Source organism: Bufo bufo, chromosome 10, assembly GCF_905171765.1.
Source record: "Bufo bufo chromosome 10, aBufBuf1.1, whole genome shotgun sequence".
NCBI lineage: Eukaryota > Metazoa > Chordata > Amphibia > Anura > Bufonidae > Bufo > Bufo bufo.
The window spans coordinates 89,949,052-89,973,179 of NC_053398.1; the positions used below are offsets into that span (position 1 = coordinate 89,949,052).

The following is a 24,128-nucleotide window of genomic DNA, read 5'->3' on the forward strand; positions in this document are numbered from 1 at the left end:
GCCAATGAGGGTTAATAAAAAATAATTAACTCACCTCCTCCAATTGATCGCGCAGCTGCCGGTCTCCTGTTCTTTCTTCAGGACCTGTGGTGACGTCACTGAGCTCATCACATGGTCCATTACCATGGTGATGGATCATGTGATGTACAATGTGATGAACACAGTGATGTCACCACAGGTCCTTTGACAGGTCCTGAAGAAAGAACAGGAGACCGGCAGCTACGCGATCAATTGGAGGAGGCGAGTTAATTATTTTATTTATTTTTACCCTCAATTGACCTTCTACTAAGCATTCTGTATTAAAGAATGCTATTATTTCCCCTTATAACCATGTTATAAGGGAAAATAATACAGTGAATAGACTTTCATCCTAGCAACCTTGCGTGAAAATCGCACCGCATCCTCAGTTGCTTGCACTTGCTTGCGATTTTCCCGCAGCCCCATTAACTTCTATGGGGCCTGCCTTGCGTTAAAAAACGCACAACATAGAGCATGCTGCCATTTTTACGCAACGCACAAGTGAAAATCACCGCTCATGTGCACAACCCCATAGAAGTGAATGGGTCCGGATTCAGTGCAGGTGCAATGCGTTCACCTCACACATTGCACCCGCGCAGAAATCTCGCCCATGTGAAAGGGGCCTAAGGGTGAATAGGACAAGGGTTCAAGCCCCTAAGGGGGCTAATAGTAAGTAAAAAACTATTAAATTATTAAAAAATATCTCCTATGCGGTGAGCGCCGTAACAGACATAAATAAATAAAAACCATGCTTTTTGGCATTTTTTAGTCACCTTGTCACCCCAAAAAATAGGATAGAACGTTTCATAAAATGCGAAATGCACGCTGCTTTTTTTATTTTGTTGTGGTATTGAGTATCGCAATACTTTTTTAGGGTGGCGAAATCAAATCAAAATTTTGGTATTTAAACAACCCTACGCCGATCTGATCGGCGTAGCGTTGTCACGATACCAAAATTTTGATTCAGTTTCGATTTGGCGACTAAAAATTTAATTTGGCTCCTAAATTTTTCAGTTCAGGAGCCAATGGCTACTAGGTTTTTTTTTTTTAGTCTGGAGCACTGCAACCCAGAATGTTGCTATAGTTACCCATTTCCTCAAGACTATACATAATGTGTATAAAGAATGATCCCAGCAGACGTTCTTGCTCTTCAAGGTATTCTTTATTAAACGGTTCACAGAACGCGTTTCGGCATGTCAGCCTTCCTCAACTGCACAATGCAAACTGACCCTCTCTCACATTTTATAGACATGGATCACAGTCACATGATCATGACATCATCAATCAATTAGTGACACAGGAACTGACATCACTAGCTAATGGTACAAACACCTGACGTCCTGATTCGTGTCTTTCCAAGCTAACTTCGTGGCATTGCAGTCTGCAAAAAAAATATGTGAAAACCGAATTAAAAACACATGACCTCATAATCCTTATTCAGCCCTTTTGGATATAACGTATCCAACGTATGTATCCAAAAGGCCTCCCTGCGTAACAACAGTCTCTTCAAATCACCTCCCCTCCTTGGTTGATGTACCTGCTCTATGACTTGATATTTCAATTGTGCGATAGAATGGTTATGGTTGTGAAAATGAGAAGGAATGGGCAACAGCAAATTTTGTTTCCGTATTGTGGATTTTTGTTTAGATATGCGATCCTTCACCATTTGAATTGTCTCTCCCACATACAACCCGCACGGGCATTTAATAAGATAAATGACATTTTTTGTGTCACAAGTGTAGTAGCCTCTAATCTTATAGGCCTTCCCAGTGGATGATTGCTCTGTATTTCTATCATCCACGCGCTGGGAAGGCCTATAAGATTAGAGGCTACTACACTTGTGACACAAAAAATGTCATTTATCTTATTAAATGCCCGTGCGGGTTGTTGTATGTGGGAGAGACAACTCAAATGGTGAAGGATCGCATATCTAAACATAAATCCACAATACGGAAACAAAATTTGCTGTTGCCCATTCCTTCTCATTTTCACAACCATAACCATAACCATTCTATCGCACAATTGAAATTGTATTGTGCAGTTGAGGAAGGCTGACATGCCGAAACGCGTTCTGTGAACCGTTTAATAAAGTATACCTTGAAGAGCAAGTACGTCTGCTGGGATCATTCTTTATACATCTTATGGGGATTGCTCCTTTCCCGTGCGGACATCGATACTGAGGTCGTGAGCTGTCTGATTCTGAAATTTTGGTATACATAATGTGTATCAACATGACTGAATCAAATGAAGGGATTTTTATTTTTACTTTTTGTAAGAAAAAAGAAGAGAAATATTTTATTAAAACATATTAAACAGCCCTATGTCGACAGAAAAAAAGCTCAAAAATTATCTTAGAAGCTCAACAAATAAAGTTAGGACTGTAAAAGCATCATGTGTGCAAAATTGCTGAGAAGTGACTGCTCACTAAGGGATTAAATAAGCTTAATGGTCATATAATGCTCTCCTTCCCTACAGAAGAAAAGTCGTAGACGAAGGAACCGGAAGAAACGGACACATAGGAGAACAACTGCGGCCCCCACTGTTGTGGTAGATGATGTAAATGAGGCAGCAGAGGCCGACTCCACTGGAGGGAAAGTGGAAATAGAGTATGTAACTGAGGAGCCAGACATTTACGACCCAAACTTCATTTTCTTCAAAAGGATCTTTCAAGCATTTAAGGTGATTGATTCTTGGTGTTCGGTTGTTTAAATGGGGATCCTGAATGTTTTGTAGTGAAATATGGGGCTGGTCTTTAGTTACCATAGATTACATGGACACAGAATACACAAAATTACAACATTTTCTTCACTTCATGCTGTGTATTTTTGTGCCAGCTGACAGATGATGTAAAGAAAGAAAAGGAAAAAGAACCAGAAAAAGTTGAAAAAGTGGAACCAGCTGCCCCCAGGAAGCGATTTGAGGAAGAACTGATGGACAGTGACAGCGACAGTGATGCCGAGGTTGGTGTTGTCCACATTTAATACAATCTCATTCCATCCCTGTAAATGTGATAAAATAAAATAAAAAATACTTGCCTATTTTCTCCCCTTCAACTTCCAGCACTTCCCATTGCTTCCTCCCTCTGACTGCTGAGGCCATTGATTGGCTGCAGTAGTGACCTGTGTGCACAGAATGTCACTGCTGCAGCCAGGAGGAACAGAGCTCGTCAATGAAAGTGTCAGGGGAGAAATGGACTGAGTATCGACTCTGTTATTTTATCGCATTTAGGCTCCATTCACACATCCGTAGATCCGCAAAACACGGACACGGCAATGTGCGTTCCGCATTTTGCAGACCGCACATTGCCGGCACTAATAGAATATGCCTATTCTTGTCCACATATGTGCACCCGGAAGTGCGGGTCCGGAGCCGGGCCGCACGTCGTGCGGCCCCCTAGAAATGAATGGGTTTGCAATTCCGTTCCGCAAAATGCGGAACGAAATTGCAGATGTGTGAATGGGGCCTTTACAGGGGCTTCCTCAGTTTTAATTGGACTTTGTACAATCTGTTTGAGGACTTTTTCAAAGGCTGCCTTTACAGTTACATATCAAACATGTGTGATATGCACAGCCATGATGTGTGAGTTGTATGTGAAATGTAAAGCCTTTCTTCAGATTGTAGACATCAGGGGACTGGTGGCTGCTCCTAAATCTTCCCTAATCCATCCTGTTGCTCAGACAGTATCCTTCACATAGGTGGTTTTATCACAAATCCTGTATTTGATTTGACAAACTACTGTGCCCCCCTACCAAATTTATTTTTTATTGCTTTTTATTTCTAAGCTAATTTTCTATATTTTCTAATTTGCAGGACAAAAAACTGGATGCCCCAAAACTGTCTAAGAAAAAATTAAGGCGAATGAATAGATTCACTGTTGCAGAACTGAAACAGGTAAACTGCAGTACAAAGCAAGCTTACTGGTGACTGGATATACCCAACTATACGGGATAATATGTACATATATTATCAGATATCAGTGGTACATGAAGCACCAATAAGAAATATTCATGAAGCAGAGATATTGCTTTTTAACCCCATCAGGACCAGCCTTAATAGACCTTTAGTGACTAGCAATTTATTTTTATTTTTACCATCGTCGCATTCCACGACCTATAAAACACTATTGGCTGGGATCGGATATTAAAACCGCCCGCCCATTGCATAGACACAACTGCTGTGTCTGCACCATCCTGGAAGTGTAACCATATGTTGCGTTTTCTTTGACTTACTTAAAACAGCAGTGTACAGTTAAATCATTGTGCTGGAAAATGTTAATTTCACACACATGTATTTCTTTTACCATGTATTAATCTACTTGTTTCTTTTAGCTGGTTTCACGTCCAGATGTAGTAGAGATGCACGATGTCACAGCTCAAGACCCCAAACTGCTTGTGCACCTGAAAGGGACCAGGAATTCTGTTCCTGTTCCTCGTCACTGGTGCTTCAAGCGCAAGTATCTGCAAGGCAAGAGAGGAATTGAGAAACCACCTTTCCAGCTTCCTGAATTCATCAAGAGAACCGGCATCCAGGAAATGAGAGAGGCTCTTCAAGAGAAGGTGAGCAGTAATCCAGTTCAGAAGCAAGTATTATACCACAAGCTCTTCGTTCTGAGGCTCCATTGTGCGATAGTAGATCTTTTCTTTAAGTAGGGTGAATGATGACCTAATTACAAACAAATCTTTCAACAAAAAGTGACAAGTAACCTTCACCATTCCCTGAAAGCTTTAATCCCTACTTCCAGGGGTTAAAGTACATGTACTGTGTCCTATTGAAACAAGACTGTAGTTTCATCTAGGGTTGTCACGATACAAAATTTTTATTCGATTTTGATACCATAAAAATGTATGTGATACTCGATACCGTTCAATACCAAAAGAAAGAATAAAACGCCAAAAAAGCTTCATTCCACATTTTATGGAACGTCCGGCCCATAATAGAACAGTCCTATTAGGGTGAATAGGATTTTACACAGTCCCTGCTGCCCTGTGCTTTGTGCACACGAGAGCAGGGAGCTTACCATGGCAGCCAAGGCTTCAGTAGCATCCTGGCTGCCATGGTAACCGATCGAAGCCCTGCGATTTCACTGCTGGGGCTCTGATCGGAGGCTGCCACATGAATATATTGAGGAGGAGTGGAGGGGACCCTGTGGCCGCTGCGCCACCAATGAATATAATTAACCCCTTAATACAAATGTGGGCGACGGGTGCCGGCTTGATAACAGGGATCCCACCGAAGCGCATCGATGCGGCACCTGAGGGGTTAATTGACAGGGTTTGCAGGAATGCCATCCCCTGTCATTCCGTACATGTGTACATTTGTATTAAGTGGTTAATTATATTCATTGGCCACAGCCCCTCCCCTCCTTTTCAGTGCTATTTTCATTGGTGGCCAGCGGCAGGCACATCACAATGGGAAGGGAGGGAGTGACTGTGCTGGCTAATGAGGACATTGTGCAAGCTGAGGGCAGCGCATGCCATGTTCAACAGATACTAGGCTGCGCAGTATCGCAGCCTAGTATCGGAAAATAGCAAATCCCGGTATCGGATCGATCTGGGTATAAAATTATCGATTGGGTATCAAAAGTTCAATACCCGGTGCAACCCTAGTTTCATCACATCTGGAGAGCAACAAGTTGCAGACCACTGTCCTATTGACATGTCATAACAAAATAATAAAGCCCCTTTAACACATTCCTGACCAATGAAGAAAATGTCAGTTTTTAGGGCTAGTTTCTAAATCGCCACTTTTTTGTCATCGTCTTGTTAGTGCTTCTGAGGAATAGATCCTGCTTGTTACGTACGCTTCATTCAGCTCCGTGATGAACAGAGTGGATGAAAAAATTCATGAATTGTGAGGTTTACCTGTATCAAATTAATGAAAATTAAATGCTAATGTTTGCATAGCCAAAATTATAAAATTTAAATTATGACTAGTGTTGAGCGAACTTCTGTTTTAAGTTCGGCGTCTAAAGTTCGCCTTCCGATTAGCGGAGAATCCCGATATGGATTCCGAATTCCGTTGTGGTCCGTGGTAGCGGAATCAATAATTGGCCATTATTGATTCCGCTACCACGGACCACAACGGAATTTGGAATCCATATCGGGATTCTCCGCTAACCGGACGCCGAACTTAAAACAGAAGTTCGCTCAACACTAATTATGAGATGTCCCTCAAGACCACGGTCTTCTTTAGTCACGTTAATGCACAGCTTTGATTAAGAACGCTAACATGGAAAAAAAAATCGGCTGAACCTTAAAACTTTAACCACAGTGTTGTACCTAAAACTAAAAATGCCCTCACCTGTTCCGTGCCATTCAATTATGTTCCAGTACTGAAGGTCTGGTACCCGACACGTAAACCTCCAGATGAGGTCTCGTGCAGTCACTTGCCGGCAGCCCTGCATGACCCAGGAGTGAGCTGCCGCTTGGTGATGTGTCATTGCTGATGCCAGTGATTGGCCGGAGTGGCGCATTTGACCAGATCTGAATGTTTACGTGCTGGATCAGACCCTTGGCACTGGAACGTAATTGAGTGGCAGGCAGCAGGTGAGTGTATGATTTGCAGGTTGTGGTCTGACTGATGGTCAAGTTAGGCTGTTTGTTGAGTTAAAAGTCCAAACAGAGAGGAAGTTAAAGAGCCAGGAAGCAGAATACATGGGGTTATTAATAATAAAAATGCATGGAATATTGACATATAGGTTGCTAATATGTGATGGAAGTGTCCCTTTAAGCCCTGCCTTAGCAGGACTTAATATGAACATGGCAATTTTGCGGTAGACTGCAATAGTAAATAGTAAAATGGTAAACTATTGCAGTCTATGGTATAAGTGTTACAGTTCACTAGGGAGATAAAAAATTGTTGAAAAAGTCATACCCTTATAAAACTATAAAAAAAAAGGACTACAAATTTTAAAAACCCCTTTCTCCATTTTACGATTAAAAATGAACATCATTGGTATCGCAACGTTTGAAAACGTCCAAATTCATTAACTATAAAGTACGGTATTTATCCTGTTTGAACACCATAATGGGGGAAAATTCATGAATTGTCCTTTTTTGTTTGCTTACCTCCCAAAAGAAATTGAATAAAAAGTTATCAAAAAGCCATACATACCTCAAAATAGTGCTAACACATCTACAGCTCACCTAGCAAATGGCCTTTACACACAGCAAAGTTATAGGTGTCAGCCTGCGATTATGCAGTTTTTGTTGAAAGTTTATTTCTCGCCCATATTCCTTGGGGGACACAGGAAACCATGGGTTTAGCTCTGCTCCCTAGGAGGCGTGACACTAAGTGAAAGCTGTAAGCCCCTCCTCCATCAGCTATACCCTTCAGCCTGGAGAAGAGACTGCCAGTTTTTGCTTAGTGTCCAAGGAGGCAAGACACCCCCTGCTTATGCAGGGTTGTTTTCCTATGATTTTTTATTTTTGCGTTATTTGTTGTTTTTAATTCGATTTTTTTCTACCTACAGGGACAACAGAGGCGCATTAGACCCCTCTGTTTCTCCCGGGGTTGAGTTGCGCCAGTGCCGGTGATTCCGCACTGCCGCCTCCCCCACAGAAGACAAGGTGGACCAGGGCAGCCTCGCTCCCCTGCGTCCCGCCAGCTCAGGGTCGCCCGCACGCCAAGTCCCTCCCCCGGCTTCCTGCCACTGCGGTGCCAGGAGCTGAAGGGGCGACCCCCGCTGGATGGACTGAGGGCGAAGACAGCGTATGGTGAGAGTGGCTGCTCCAGCCTCCCCTTCCTCCCTCCCACCGCTGCTACAGGCTTCCTGGGCTCCCATGGCCACTGCTACATCCCCCATGGCCCCCCCCGCCCCCCCCCCGGGCATATCGGGACCGTTACCGGGCAGGGGAGTTCATCTGGGCAAGTCCTTGGCAGGGACGCTGCCTTCAGGGGACGGCTGCAGGCAAAAGCAAGCCGGGGGCCGCTTACTTGGCGTGAACGGCGCCATTTCATCTTGGCCGGCACTTCATCATCCTTGGGGGTTAAAATCATTTTGCCGCGCGCGCGGCTCTGCTTCTTCTTCAGCGCGGCAGGGGGGGGGCGGAGCTTCCTACATGCGCTCCGCTACTTCCGGTTTCATCGGGCTCCACTTCTCAGTGCTGCGTGGAATCCTCTCTGCCGTGCGATCCTGAAGCCATTCATCTCCGTGCTGCTGCCTCTCCTCCACAGCCTCCTCAGTCTGTTCCCCTTACCGCTGCCGCTTGCATCATCCGGGTCTGGTAGGACGGTTAACCCCCTCCGTGCCACCACTTTTCTTTGGGGTCTCCCACTTTAAGTGCAACATCTTTTTTCCACCATGTCAGACCCTTCTGCAGCCGCCAAGCCTTGGTACCATGCCTGTACTGCTTGTAGGGAACCCTTTCCCCGGGGGCAGTCTGATCCGCACTGTACTGCATGCCGAGCTCCACCGCAGCCTCAGTCGCCCGCTGTGTCGCTCCCTGCTTCTTCTGACCCGCCTGACTGGGCTAGATCCCTGTCCCAGGCCGTGGAAAGCCTCACTCATGTCGTGGGCCGCCTAATAGACAGGCCACCTACCCCGCAGGACGCCTCTCTGACTGTCGCGCCCTCCGGGTCCACTGCTTCTGCCGCTGCAGCGGGTTCACTCTCTCTTAGTGACCCCTCCCGAGCTAGGCACTCTCAGAAGCGTATTAGAGTAGAGCGAGCCTCCTCCTCTGAGGCCTCACTCTCCCCGCCACGCGTGCGCACCCAGACGAGCCTCTCCTCTCCAAAGGATTCGCTCTCTGAAGGTGAATTGGCGGTTTTCAGATTTGGAAATGGACTCGGCCCTGCCGTCCAAGCTAGCCTCAGCGATGGGTCAACTCATCTCTGATATTCGTGACACCTTTAAGGTGCAGGATGATCCCCCTAGCTCTGACGCAGCTAGCGTCTCCTTTATCAGACCCAGGCAGGCCTCAAAAGTCTTTCCAATCCACTCTGATTTCTCCTCTGTGGTGTCTAAGGCTTGGGCTCGCCCGGACGCCCGTTTTGTCAACCCCAAGAAGCTGGACATTTGCTATCCTTTTCCAGCCGATGTCGTGGCCACATGGTCTTCCCCACCCAAGGTGGACCCCCCTGTGGCCCGGCTGTCAAAGAACACGGCCATCCCTGTTCCCGACGGGTCCTCTCTTCAGTCAGCGGAGGACCGTCGCATGGAGACCCTTTCCAAGGGCATTTTTGCTGCCTCCGGTTCTGCTCTCAGACCGGTTTTTGCCTCTGCTTGGGCAGGGAAAGCAATCTCTGCTTGGGGTGCGCAGCTGGAACAGGAGTTGGACTCGGACGTCCCCATCCAGGACCTACGTTCCTTGGCCCAGCTTATTATTCGGGCCGGGAATTTTGTTTGTGAGGCCTCCCTTGATGCGGGAGCCCTTATTGCACGCTCCTCCGCCCTGGCAGTTTCCGTCAGGAGGGAGCTCTGGCTGAAGGTTTGGAAAGCGGACGCTGCCTCCAAACGTTCCTTGGCGGGACTAGCGTTTGCGGGTTCCCGCCTTTTCGGGGTCCGCCTAGACAAACTTATTTCGGAGGCCACGGGTGGTAAAAGCACCCATCTTCCTCAACCCCAAGCCAGGGGCGCCCCCCGCGGACGCCCTGGTGCGTCTCGTTTTCGGTCCTCCCGCAGGGCCTCTGGGGCTCCCACCACAGCTGCCGCTTCGGCTCCTCCCCAGGACAAGCGTAGGAAGCCGTTTTTTCGGGCCCAGCCCTCCTGGCGCAAGCCGCAGGCTGCCCGCACACCCGCAGCAAAGCAGTCCTCTGCCTGAAGGCGCGCCCCCACCCACCCGGGTGGGGGGCCGGCTCCTCCTTTTCAGGGACGTCTGGATGGCTCACGTCTCCGACGCCTGGGCCCTCGAAATTGTGTCCTCCGGATACAAAATCGAATTTGCATCCTTCCCTCCAGATCGGTTCTTTCGCTCCCGCCCGCCGCGGGACCCGAAAAGCGCGGCTGCGTTCTCCGCGGCCGTTCAAGCCTTACTGGACAGGGGGGTGATTACCCCCGTTCCTCTAGAGGAAAGGTTCCAAGGGTTCTACTCGAACCTCTTTGTAGTTCCCAAGAAGGGAGGTTCGGTGCGGCCCATTTTGGACCTCAAAAAGCTCAACCGTTTTCTCCTCCTTCGACGGTTTCGGATGGAGTCCCTCCGTTCCGCGGTGGCTTCCCTGGAGCAGGGAGATTTCATGTCTTCCATCGATATACAGGATGCCTACCTCCATGTTCCGGTAGCCCGGTGTCACCATCGCTTCCTCCGATTCGCCGTGGGGGACCTCCACTTCCAGTTTGTCGCCCTTCCCTTTGGGCTGGCAACAGCCCCCCGGGTGTTCACCAAGGTCCTGGCCCCGGTTTTGGCCTTACTCCGTTCCAGGGGTGTTTTTCTGCTACCGTACTTGGACGATATCCTCATCAAGGCTCCGTCCCTTTCTCAAGCGGTTGCCAGCGTGGATCTCACTCTAGAGACTCTGGCGAGGTTCGGTTGGGTCATCTACTTCCCCAAGTCCTCCCTTCCCCCCTCCAGACAACTAGTCTTCCTGGGAATGCTTTTAGACACAGGAGCGGCGGAGGTACGTCTTCCCTCGGAAAAACGTCTGATCCTCCGTGGGGCGGTTCGGGGTCTCCTTCTCCACCGCCGACCGTCCTTCCGCTTCTGCATGCGGGTCTTGGGGCAGATGGTTGCCTGCTTCGAGGCGATCCCATTTGCGCAGTTTCACTCCCGCCCTCTCCAACGGGCGATCATCTCCTCCTGGGACAAATCGCCGGAGTCTCTGGATCATCCCTTCCGTCTATCGCCTCCGGTGCGGTCATCTCTCCGCTGGTGGTTACAGTCCCCTCTTCTGGGCAGGTCCTTTCTGCCACTCAACTGGTTGGTGGTTACAACCGATGCCAGTCTCTTGGGCTGGGGAGGCGTGTTTCCTCCCCGATCCGTCCAGGGCATTTGGTCTCCATCGGAGTCCAAACTCTCGATCAATGTCCTGGAGCTGAGAGCGGCCCTTCTGTCTCTACGACACTGGACTCATCTGCTGAAGGGTCATCCTGTTCGTGTACAATCGGACAACGCCACGGCTGTGGCGTACATAAACCACCAGGGGGGCACTCGCAGCGCTGCAGCAATGCGGGAGGTCACCAGCATTCTCCGTTGGGCGGAAGCCCACGTCCCGGCCCTATCTGCAATTTTTATTCCAGGGGTGGACAATTGGGCGGCGGACTTCCTCAGTCGCACCACCGTCGACCCCGGCGAGTGGTCTCTTCACCCGGAGGTATTCGAGGCCATTTGCCTTCGTTGGGGCATACCGGACGTGGACCTCATGGCCTCAAAATTCAATCACAAGGTCCCCGCCTATCTGTCCAGGGCCAGGGATCCGGGAGCTTGCGGAGCCGACGCCCTCGTTCTTCCTTGGCGAGGCTTCGCGCGCCCATACATATTCCCTCCCATCCCTCTCCTGCCCAAGGTCCTTCGGAAGATCGCGGCGGAAGGCGTCTCGGTGATTCTGGTCGCTCCGGACTGGCCCCGCCGGTCTTGGTATGCCGACCTCATGCTGCTCCTGGCAGACGCGCCCTGGCCGCTGCCCGCCAGGGAAGATCTTCTCTCTCAGGGACCGATCTTCCACCCGCGTTTAGGGTCCCTACGTTTGACGGCGTGGTTGTTGAGACCACCGTCCTGACACGTAGGGGTTTTTCTGCGGACGTCGCCCGCACCATGATCCGCGCCCGTAAGCCGTCCTCTTCTAGGATCTATTATAGGACCTGGAGGACCTTTTTGGGGTTCTGTGCCGATCTGGGGATTCCTCCGCTCCGCTTTTCTCTCCCCACCGTTTTGTCCTTCCTGCAGAGCGGACTGGCCCAAGGGCTGGGCCTTAGTTCTTTGAAGGGTCAGGTGTCTGCGCTGTCCATTTTGTTTCAGCGCCCACTGGCCCCCCTTGGTCCTGTCAAGACCTTCCTTCAGGGCGTGGCTCACGCGGTTCCCCCGTACCGTCCTCCGGTACCGCCCTGGGACCTGAACCTGGTTCTCTCAGCGCTCCAGGCTTCCCCTTTCGAGCCTCTGCGGACGGTTTCCTTGCGACTTCTGTCCTGCAAGGTTATTTTCCTTGTAGCCGTCACCTCTCTTCGGAGGGTGTCCGAATTGGCTGCACTCTCCTGTCTGGAACCTTTCCTAGTGTTCCACCAGGACAAGGTGGTTCTTCGTCCGGTCCCTTCCTTCCTTCCTAAGGTGGTCTCCGCCTTTCATCTGAACGAGGACATCGTTCTCCCCTCTTTGTGTCCTTCCCCTTCCCACCCGCGGGAGAGGAAGCTTCATCGCCTGGACGTTGTCAGGGCGCTCAAGATTTACCTGGAAGTAACCAGCTCTTTCAGGCATACTGACTCGCTCTTTGTGGTCCCGGAGGGGTCGCGCAGTGGGATGGCGGCATCCAAAGTTGCTATCGCCCGTTTTGTCAAGATGGCTGTTACTGAGGCTTATCTCGCCAAGGGCAAGGTTCCGCCCCTTGGTGTTACCGCTCACTCCACTAGAGCGGTCGGGGCTTCCTGGGCTCAGAGGAATCGGGCTTCTACGGAGCAGATTTGCAAGGTGGCCACTTGGTCCTCCTTGCACACCTTCACCAAGTTCTACAGGGTGCATACTTATGCGTCGGCTGACGCTGCTTTAGGCCGTCTGGTGTTGCAGGCGGCAGTTGATTGATGCCTCTGGTGTTGGTTGAGTTTGTTCTGGTCCCTCCCTTCTGGGACTGCTCTGGAACGTCCCATGGTTTCCTGTGTCCCCCAAGGAATATGGGCGAGAAAAGGAGACTTTAGTATTACTTACCAGTAAAGTCTCTTTCTCGCTCTTCCTTGGGGGACACAGCACCCGCCCTTCATTTGGGTTACAGTTGTGGTTCCGGCTTGGTTGCCCCCGTTGGGGCTCGACAGTTCTTTTTCCGGTTGGTGGTTATCTTTCACTACTTGGACACGCAACTGGCAGTCTCTTCTCCAGGCTGAAGGGTATAGCTGATGGAGGAGGGGCTTACAGCTTTCACTTAGTGTCACGCCTCCTAGGGAGCAGAGCTATACCCATGGTTTCCTGTGTCCCCCAAGGAAGAGCGAGAAAGAGACTTTACTGGTAAGTAATACAAAAGTCTCCTTTTTCCAAAAGTATTGCGCATATATATATATATGTACCAAACTATATAAATCTCGCATTGGCTGTAATCCATACTGACCCATGGAATCAAGGGGAACGTGTCTTTACTACACGGTGTATGCTGTAAAGACGACATCTGCAAAACAGTGGCCAATACCCAATAAATCATGTGGAATATGAAACTGTGCCATTAGAGAGTACAACTTCATACAGCTATGTGAAGAGGAAAATACAGAGAGTAAAACAATAAGAATTATTTACTATGGGAATGGGTTAGATTCTTCTTCCTATTAGGGGTGGGCGATATAGACGATATAGGCGATATGCGATATAAATTTGTGCCACGATATGGATTTTGAGCATATCGCCGGAGCGCGATATGATCGCGCTCTCTGCGCGCACCATCTTCTCCTGAGCCGGCACAGTGGAGAAGGAGGGAGTCCCTCCCTCCCCACTATGCGTGGCTGCCGCTGACCACCAATGAGAACAGAGGAGGAGGGGAGGGACTGACAGTAAATCATTGAGTTTTCACGATCTCAGTGAGCGTGTGAAAACTCAAATCCGATGGTATATTCTAACCCCCAAGCGTTCCCATGGTGACGGGGACACTTGCCTGGGGGTTAGAATATACAGGGCCACGCCGCTGACAGTAGAACATTTAAAAACGAATCAGTAACTTTAATTTTATTAATTGGTGATCTCTTTACTGTATACCTTACTAGGTCTTAGCTCCGGTAACAGCAGGCAGTGCGGGCGGGCGGCGCTCACTCACTCACGGACGTCACGCGCCTGCTCCTCCCACTAGGCGGCGCAGGCGCGTGACGTCAGTGAGTGAGCGCCGCCCGCCCGCACTGCCTGCTGTTACCGGAGCTAAGACCTAATAAGGTATACAGTAAAGAGATCACCAATGAATAAAGTTACTGATTCGTTTTTAAATGTATTCCTGTGAGCGTCGGGGGGATCTGTGGATGCCACTGTTTAGGGGGGGGGGATCTGTGGATGGCACTGTTTAGGGGAAGGGGGGGGGATCTGTGGATGGCACCGTTTAGGGGAGGGGGGGGGGATCTGTGGATGGCACTGTTTAGGGGAGGGGGGATCTGTGGATGGCACTGTTTAGGGGAGGGGGGATCTGTGGATGGCACCGTTTAGGGGATCTGTGGATGGCACCGTTTAGGGGAGGGGGGGGATCTGTGGATGGCACCGTTTAGGGGAGGGGGGGGGGGATCTGTGGATGGCACCGTTTAGGGGAGGGGGGGGATCTGTGGATGGCACCGTTTAGGGGAGGGGGGGGATCTGTGGATGGCACCGTTTAGGGGAGGGGGGGGGGATCTGTGGATGGCACCGTTTAGGGGGGGGGGGGGGGGATCTGTGGATGGCACCGTTTAGGGGAGGGGGGGGATCTGTGGATGGCACCGTTTAGGGGAGGGGGGGGGGATCTGTGGATGGCACCGTTTAGGGGAGGGGGGGGGATCTGTGGATGGCACCGTTTAGGGGAGGGGGGGGATATGTGGATGGCACCGTTTAGGGGAGGGGGGGGGGATCTGTGGATGGCACCGTTTAGGGGAGGGGGGGATCTGTGGATGGCACCGTTTAGGGCAGGAGGGGATCTGTGGATGGTACCGTTTAGGGCAGGAGGGGATCTGTGGATGGCACCGTTTAGGGCAGGAGGGGATCTGTGGATGGCACCGTTTAGGGCAGGAGGGGATCTGTGGATGGCACCGTTTAGGGCAGGAGGGGATCTGTGGATGGCACCGTTTAGGGCAGGAGGGGATCTGTGGATGGCACCGTTTAGGGCAGGAGGGGATCTGTGGATGGCACCGTTTAGGGCAGGAGGGGATCTGTGGATGGCACCGTTTAGGGCAGGAGGGGATCTGTGGATGGCACCGTTTAGGGCAGGAGGGGATCTGTGGATGGCACCGTTAAGGGGGGGGGGGGGATCTGTGAATGTCACTGTTTAGGGGAGGGGGATCTGTGGATGGCACAGTTTAGGGGAGGGGACTCAGCTCCCTGCTGTTGTGTGCACAAAGCACAGGGCAGCAGGGAGAGTGTAAAGTCCTATTCACCCTAATAGAGCTCTATTAGGGTGAATATGACAAGGGTTCTACGTTCTAGCCCTTAAGGAGGCTAATAGTTATTAAATAAAAAGTAAAAAAAAAAAAAAGTTTAAACACGCCCCCCAAATATAGAAAACAATATATCGCGATATATATTGCATATCGCACATGCTTAAAATTATATCGCAATATAGATTTTAGGCCATATCGCCCACCCCTACTTCCTATTTATTGTCACTATTTGTTGTACTCACAGGAAGAGCAAAAGACTATGAAATCCAAGATGAGAGAGAAGGTTCGACCCAAAATGGGAAAAATTGACATTGACTACCAGAAACTCCACGATGCATTCTTCAAATGGCAGAGCAAGCCAAAACTGACTATCCATGGAGACCTGTACTATGAGGTAAGGGCAATAGGTGCAGTGCCACTAGCAGCCGTGGTATTGTCTTCAGTTTTGTCACAGCATAGCCATATTTCTGAAGCTACAGTTTTTTTTGTTTTGTTTTTTTGTCTTATTTATCTCCACCTCCAACTTGGTCCATTAATCCCAGACCCCAAAGCGATGTACATGCTTGATTTTCTGTAAGAGGCAATAAACAGTAGTCTAAAGTCAAAGCTGTGTTACTTTGTTAAACTTATAAACATGTGAAACAAAAGGAATAAGGGTTGCCTTGAATTCCGGTAGCCTGATCTGGATGATGATCAGGCTAGCGGAGCTCGCAGTATCCGGCCGGTGTTCTGGCAGAAATGCCGTGTTTCAGCTGGACAAATACCTCAGCATGCACGTTTTTTTGTCTGGCCGACATCCGTCATTTATGCCAGAACAGCCCATTGGGTCAGGCTACCGGGCTGTGAACGTAGCCTAAATACCTATAAGCACCACCCAAAAATCCTAGAAAAAGAAATTCCTTCTGTTTTTACAAGCCCCAAAAAAGCCCCAAAAGTATGCGGCCTTAGTAGAGTGAGGCCATAGTTTTTATGCAATGTATTTTCTGTAGAATACAAGATCAGAACACTAGCCTCAAAGCCTGGCATCAACATTTAGGTAAGGTTTTTTTTTTTTTTTTTTTTTTTTTAATGTAAAAGTATTTAGTTGAAATAAGAAATTCATGCATATAGTTTTAGCCATTTTTATTTTTCTCGCCCATTTCCTTGGGGGACACAGGAGACCTTGAGGTATAGCTCAGCTCCCTAGGAGGCGTGACACTAAGTGAAAACTGTTAAGCCCCTCCTCCAGCAGCTATACCCTCAGCCTGGAGAGAGAGACTGCCAGTTTTTGCTTAGTGTCCAAGGAGGCAAGACACTCCCTGCTTTGCAGGGCTGTTTTTTCTCAATTTTTATTTCTTATTTTATTTTTTAATACTGATTTTTTATTTTTCTCAGGAACAACAGAGACGCCTGGACGTCTCTGTTTCTCGTGCATGGCATTGGGGGACACAGCACCATGGGTATATGTCCAACTACCACTAGGAGGCGACACTAGACATAAAAAGTGTTGGCTCCTCCCTGTTGGGCTATACCCTCTCCACAGGCACTAGGCTAATCAGTCTTGTTCTAGTGTCCGTAGGAGGCAGACCTGACCTGCCCTTTTTGCGCAGGTCATCCTGCTACTTTTTTATTTTATTTTTTCTTCAATCATTTTTTATTTTTTCTTCTCTGCAGGTTCCGGCCTGCTGCAGGGGTGGCTCCATCGTGTTCCACTTTAGTTGCCCCCCTGCGGGCGCGTACTCAGGTACCTGGCAGCCACCCAGTCCCCAAATCTGCTTCCGCAGTGGAATTTCGGCAGTCCCACGGTTCCCGTGTTGAGTCCGCCAAGGGGGTGGTTATTGCTGCGCCTGAAGACGTCTGAGGGTGAGTATGTTCCTTTTTAGATTAGGGTCTCCCACCCTCCTCGCCGGGCCTGGGCACGTTCCCCCCTCTCCTCCCTTCCCGGAAACCTGCATCTCTTAGCTGTATCCTGGCCCCAGAAGCCCCCTGGCCTTCCTTTTCTCTCTCTAGGGGTCGCTTCTCCAGTTCTCTCCCCCACCTGGCCCCCATTCGTTGCGGCAGCTCCGCACTCCACTAATTGAGGCCCAGGCTTTTCGGGCCTACTAGGCCGCAACTCCCCGCCTGCTCCTGAGCTTCCCGGGCGTGGGGGGAGCCTGGGAGGGGCCTCTCCTGCCTGTCGAATCCAGCTCCTGCACGGGTTCCCTGCTCTGTCTCAGAGGGGCGGTTCTTCCTCTGGCTGCCGACTCCTTCTCTCACCAGGTCGCCATCTTGCTGCTCTCCTGCATGGGGCTCGCTGTACAGCTCCTGGGGTCTGGTAGGCAGCCTCTGGCTGATTTGCTTATGCAGGCTCTCCCCCCTTCTCTCAATTGTCTCATTTTCCTGCAGCCCTGACCACCTGATCTCTATCTAACATAATTGATTGTTCCCCTTCTAGGTTCCAATAGCCTTGTGGACCTCTTGGGATTCGTGTCTATCTTCCCATCCTCCCATGTCAAGTATCTGGTATTGAGTGGTTTAGTGCTACGGTTTGCATTTCCACCTTATGGTCTCCTTCGGGAGGGACTTCCTCCTGTTGGTAGAACCTTCCTCCTTAGACTGTTGGGAGTGCTCTCCTTCTTCTCCTCCCATGTCTCTCAGTCCAGTGTATCCCTGCTGAGATTTCCTGGGCCTGCTTCTGGTCCCCTTTTTTCCCTGATACTTCATATGGCCAGAGTTTCTCCGGTCTTGCGCTTCTCAGCGATATTTTGTTTTCAGAGGCTCGTTCCTCGTCTCCTGATTTTGGGATGCCGGTCTTATCTTTTCTCTTTTCCTGTCATTTACTTACAACCCCCTCCCTTTCCAAGGGTTGGCGGTTTCCCTTAGCGTCTTTGGGATTTTCTCCTTTCACAATAGAGCACTTAACTTCATCACCTGCTTTGCGGTGAGGGGAGACCTGCTCCCTTCACATGTGAGCCTTGCTATGGCTTCCCTCACTCGTTTGGCCTTCAGTGATTCCATGTTTCCTTGCTCCCCTGGCCTGTCAAGGGTTGGCCACAGGGTGTTTGTGCTTTAGCCTGAGACGATTAGAATGTTGGGTAGCTCCAATAGGCGGTGCTGTCCTACTTTCTCTCCAGCCTTTGGATGAGCTGGTGAGCTGGGTGTTCCCCTTTGCCTTCTTGCATTTGGGACTTTCTCTCAGGCATTTGTCCTGGGGTGCTGGCAGTCTTCGCTGTTGCTTCCTTGGGGTTTCTCCCTTGTTATGAGGCTTCTTGCCTATTCCGTGCATTTCTCCTGTTGGGTCACATGGTTCTCCTGCACCTGTATGCCCAACCGGTGGCCCTCGGGGACTGCTTTGGGACGTCCCATGGTGCTGTGTTCCCCAATGCCATACACGAGAAAATTTGATTTTTTGTACTCGCCGTAAAATCCTTTTCTCGTATTAGGCATTGGGGGACACAGATCCCACCCTACGTTTTTTTACTTCCGCTTCTCCGGGCTGGTCTCTTGATCTTTCCCGGTACGGGAGTTGTTGGTTCCTTGCCTTTCTTCTCTCTCCTACTGCTTTTGGTACAAACTGATTAGCCTAGTGCCTGTGGAGAGGGTATAGCGCAACGGGGAGGAGCCAATACTTTTTATGTCTAGTGTCGCCTCCTAGTGGTAGTTGGACATATACCCATGGTGCTGTGTCCCCCAATGCCTACTACGAGAAAAGGATTTTACGGTGAGTACAAAAAATCCAATTTTCTCCCGGGGTCAAGTTGCGCCAGTGCCAGTCATCCGCACTGCTGCCTCCCCCACAGAATTCAAGGAGGACCAGGGCAGCCTAGCTCCCTTGCATCCCACCAGCGTAAGGGTTGCCCGCACGCCAAGTCCCTCTCCCAGCGTAATGCCACTGCAGTGCCAGTCACTGAAGGGGCGACCCTGCTGGAATGGACCGAGGGTGAAGACTGCAGGACGGTGAGAGGTGGCTGCTCTAGCCTCCCCCTCTCCTCTCCTCTCCATCTGGCGGCAGCACATATAAACGAATAAGGGAGCACTTAAACCTAGGGGCCTACGGTTCCCCTCTCCCTTCATCTTCCTGGGACCTTCCACTGGCCGGCACCTAATAATGTTCCCCACTATTTGCCGCAGATTACCTCTGGAACTCCGGCGCTGCGGGGGGCCGCAGCGCTCTCTGTCCAAGTTCTCCCTCTCGGCCGGTATCCAGGACCGCGCTTGCGGTCTTTACAATATAGTGAGCCCCGAACGCCAAGAGGGAGGCGCCGTGGAGCTACTGCCTCAGCGCTCAACCAACAGCCCCCTCCTGCGGCGGTCGAGCGCCCCCCTCCGCAACTCCGCTGAGACTTCCGGCGGGCTGGCTCTCTTACTTCGGCACGCCTGCAGCACTTCAGGGATTAACTTTGCCCGTGCGCGGCACTTCCCAGCAGCGGGGGCGGAGCCTATTCTTCCGCTCACTCGTTTGGCCTTCAGTGATTCCATGTTTCCTTGCTCCCCTGGCCTGTCAAGGCCTCTTCCCGCCGCTCCTGCTACATCCGCATCTGTGACCGCATGAGCACACCACCGCTGCTACCTCCATCATCCAGAACTGCACAGAGAAGGCTCAGTGCTACCGCTCCTGTTGCTCCTAGTTTTTTCCTCCTGACTTCTGGTAGGACTGTTAACCCCCTCCCAGTGGCCCTAGCCTGGGTTTAGGCCTTTCTTCCTTGGTTATATTACCCCCTCATCACCGACATGTCGGACCCCACAGGGGCCTCTAAGCCCTGGTATCATGCCTGTACCGCCTGTAACGAACCCTTTCCACGTGGGCAATCCAATCTGCATTGTTCTGCATGCCAGGCCCCAATGCAGGGTCCGCCACCGGCCGTGCCGCTCCCTGTTCCCTCTGGTCCGCCTGACTGGGCCAGATCCCTGTCCCAGGCCGTGGAAAGTCTCACCCACATAGTAGGCCGCCTGGTAGATAAACCGCCTACCTCGCAAGCTGCCACACCTCCTGTCGCAACCTCTGGCTCTGCCGCCCCCACTGATTCACTTGCACACAGTGAATCCTCCAGGGCCCGACACTCTCAGAAGCACTCCAGGACAGAGTGCGCATCCTCCTCAGAATAGTCTCTCCCCGCCACGCGTGCGGACTCAGTCGGGCCTCTCCTCCCATCTGGACCCGCCCTCTGAGAGAGATCCGGCGGATTCGGATTGGGACATGGACTCGGCACTACCGTCCAAACTAGCCTCCTCATCACCAACATTCGTGATACCTTTAAGATACACGATGACCCTCCCAGCACTGATCAGGCCGGCGTGTCTTTTTTCCGCTCCAAACAGGCGTCCAAGGTTTTTCCTCTCCACGCCCACTTTTCTTCAGTGGTCTCTAAAGCTTGGGCTCGTCCTGATGCCCGCTTTACCTCCCCAAAAAGCTGGACATATATTATCCATTTCCAGCGGATTGTGTTGCCACATGGGCGTCCCCGCCTAAGGTTGACCGTCCTGTGGCCCTCCTGTCTAAGAGCACTGAAGGGACGTCTGGCTGGCTCACGTCTCCGATGCCTGGGCGCTTGAAATTGTATCCTCCGGATACAAAATCGAGTTTGCTTCTCTCCCTCCGGATCATTTCTTTCAGTCCTGTTCTCCGCGGGACCTCGTGGGTGCAGCCGCCTTCTCCGCAGCCATTCACACCCTACTGGACAAGGGAGTCATCGTCCCTGTGCCTCCGGCGGACCGATTCACGGGGTTCTACTCGAACCTCTTCGTGGTCCCCAAAAAAGAAGGCTCGGTGCGGGCGATCCTAGACTTAAAACGGCTAAACCGTTTTCTCTGCCTTTGGCGATTCCGGATGGAGTCCCTCCGATCCGCGGTGGCCTCCCTGGAGAAGGGGGACTTTGTCATCAATCGACATTCAGGATGCCTACCTCCATGTTCCGGTGTCACCAGAGTTTCCTTCGCTTCGGCCTGGCGACGGCTCCTCGGGTGTTCACCAAGGTCCTGGCTCCTGTCCTAGCTTTGCTCCGCTCCAGGGGTGTTTTTCTGCTGCCTTACTTGGACGACGTCCTCATCACGGCGCCCTCCTTTCCTCAGACGTCCGCCTGCGTAGACCTCACTCTGGAGACCCTGGGACGGTTCGGTTGGCTTCTCAATCTTCCCAAGTCTTCCCTGATTCCCTCCAGACGGTTGATCTTCCTGGGGATGATGCTGGTTACGGAGGCGGCGGAGGCACGTCTTCCATCGGACAAGCGTCTGGCCCTCCACCGGTCGGTTCTAAATCTTCTTCACCACCGCTGTCCGTCCTTCCGATCCAGCATGCGGGTGTTTGATACAAATGGTCGCCTGCTTCGAGGTGATTCCTTTTGCACAGTTTCATTCCCGCACCTTTCAAAGGGCGATCCTCTCTGCCTGGGACAAGTCACTGGAGAGTCTGGACCGGCCCTTCCTTCTAACTCGCCAAGTTCGGGCCTCCCTCCGTTGGTGGTTGCGGACCCCTCTCCAGGGGAAATCCTTCCTTCCTTCCAATGACATGGCAGGTGGTTACCCCCGACGCCAGTCTGCAGGGTTGGGGGGGGGGGGGGGGGTTCCTCCCCGGTCCGTCCAGGGCACTTAGTGTCCATCGGAGTCCAAGTTTCAGATCAACGTCCTGGAATTGAGGGCAATCTTATTGTCGATCCGACACTGGACTCCCCTGCTAAAAGGCCGCCCCGTCCGTGTCCAATCGGACAATGCCACGGCCGTGGCATACATAAACCACCAGGGGGGCACTCGCAGCGCCGCAGCAATGCAAGAGGTTACCCGCATTCTCCTCTGGGCGGAAGCTCACGTTCCGGCCCTGTCAGCGATTTATATTCCAGGGGTGGAGAACTGGATGGCGGACTTCCTCAGCCGGACCACCATCGACGCGGGCGAGTGGTCGCTACACCCGGACCTGTTCGAGTCCATTTGCCTTCGTTGGGGTCGTCCGGATGTGGACCTCATGGCCTCCAGGTTCAACCACAAGCTTCCCACCTTCCTGGCCAGGGCAAGGGACCCGAGGGCGTACGGCGCCGACGCCCTCGTTCTTTCGTGGCAAGAATTTTTCCTTCTGTGTTTCCTCCCATTCCCTCACTGCCTTGGGTTCTCCGGAAGATCGCGGCAGAAGGCATTCCCACGATTCTAGTTGCTCCAGATTGGCCCCGCCGGTCTTGGTACGCCGATCTGATGCTGCGCCTGGGAGACGCGCCCTGGCCGTTACCCCTCAGAGAAGATCTCCTCTCTCAAGGGCCGATCGTCCACCAGCATTCCAGGTCGCTACGTTTGACGGCGTGGCTGTTGAGACCGCAGTTTTCACGCAATGGGTTTTTCCACGGATGTGGTTCGCACCATGATTCGCGCCCGGAAGCCTTCCTCGTCCAAGATCTATTATCGGACTTGGAGGTCTTATTTGGGATTCTGTGAGAATCTGGGCGTTCCCCCTCTCAGTTTCTCTCTCCCCACGGTTCTGTCCTTCCTCCAGTCCGGCCTGGACCTGCGGCTGGGTCTCCGTTCCTTGAAGGGTCAGGTATCGGCGCTGTCCATCCTCTTTCAGCGTCCCCTGGCTCCTCTCGGACCTGTCAAGACCTTCATCCAAGGAGTGGCTCACTCGGTAACTCCATACCGTTCCCCGATTCCGCCCTGGGACCTGAATATTGTGCTCTCGGCACTACAAGCTTCCCCTTTCGAGCCGTTACGGAAGATCTCCCTACGACTTTTTTGTCTTGTAAGGTCGTGTTCCTTGTGGCCATCACGTCTCTCAGACTGGTGTCCGAATTGGCGGCTCTTTCTTGTTCCGAGCCTTTTCTGGTCTTTCACCAAGATAAGGCTGTTCTCCGTCATGTCCCTTCCTTCCTTCCGAACGTGGTCTCTTCCTTTAATCTCAATAAGGACATTGTCCTCCCCTCTCTGCCCGTCCCCTTCCCACCCCCAGGAACGGGAACTTCACCGCTTGGACGTGGTTAGGGCCTTGAAGGTTTACTTGGAGATCACCAGCTCCTTTCGTCGCACAGACTCTCTTTTTGTAGTTCCGGAGGGTCCGCGCAAGGGATTGGCGGCCTCCAAGGTGGCTATCGCCCGTTTCATCAAATTAGCTATTGCTGAAGCTTACCGCGCCAAGGGCCGGGTTCCGCCTTTCGGTGTCACCGCTCATTCCTCCAGAGCGGTCGGTGCCTCTTGGGCCCAGAGACATCGGGCTTTGGCTGAACAATTGTGCAAGGCGGCCACTTGGTCTTCCTTGCACACCTGTACCAAGTTTTACAGGGTGCACACTCATGCATCGGCAGATGCTGCTTTGCGCCGCCTGGTCTTGCAGGCGGCGGTTTCATGATGCCTGCGGTGGCTTTGCCTTGGGCTGTGGTCCCTCCCTTCTTGGACTGCTCTCGGACATCCCAAGGTCTCCTGTATCCACCAAGGAAATGGGCGAGAAAACGAGATTTTTGTATAACTTACCAGTAAAATCTCTTTCTCGCTCTTCCTTGGGGGACACAGCACCCACCCATCATTATTTGTTCTACAGGTTACGGTTTGGTTGCCCCTGTCGGGTAGTTGCCTTGTTTGGTTTCCACTTTGTTGGTCATTGCCTTTTTTCTCACTACTAGGACACGTAACTGGTAGTCTCTCTCTCCAGGCTGAGGGTATAGCTGCTGGAAGAGGGGCTTAACAGTTTTCACTTAGTGTCACGCCTCCTTGGGACCTGAGCTATACCCCAAGGTCTCCTGTGTTCCCCAAGGAAGAGCGAGAAAGAGATTTTACTGGTAAGTTATACAAAAATCTCATTTTTGCAAACTCTGTGAATGTTATTTCTAAAGGGGTTTTCTAGGACTCAGGTCAAGTCATCAGGTTCTGATCAGTGGGGGCCAAATCCTGGAACCCCCAATGTTCAGGTGTTGGAAGGGGCTGCAGAACTTGAGTGATGTTACATCCATCGGTCACATGGCGTTTCTGCAGCTCGGTTCCATTCAGGTGAATATGATCGAGTTGGAATACCAAG

At 51.4% G+C, this 24,128-nt stretch overlaps 1 protein-coding gene across 1 annotated transcript in view; it reads left to right on the forward strand.

Annotated features, from left to right (window-relative positions):
• Nucleotides 1-24,128, forward strand: part of SF3B2 (splicing factor 3b subunit 2) — a 74,441-nt gene that overhangs the window by 31,546 nt on the left and 18,767 nt on the right. The window contains exons 9-13 of the mRNA XM_040409906.1: nucleotides 2,494-2,697; nucleotides 2,853-2,978; nucleotides 3,829-3,909; nucleotides 4,347-4,574; nucleotides 15,432-15,581. Of these exons, the coding sequence (XP_040265840.1) occupies nucleotides 2,494-2,697; nucleotides 2,853-2,978; nucleotides 3,829-3,909; nucleotides 4,347-4,574; nucleotides 15,432-15,581 (789 nt within the window). The remainder of the gene's footprint in view (nucleotides 1-2,493; nucleotides 2,698-2,852; nucleotides 2,979-3,828; nucleotides 3,910-4,346; nucleotides 4,575-15,431; nucleotides 15,582-24,128) is intronic.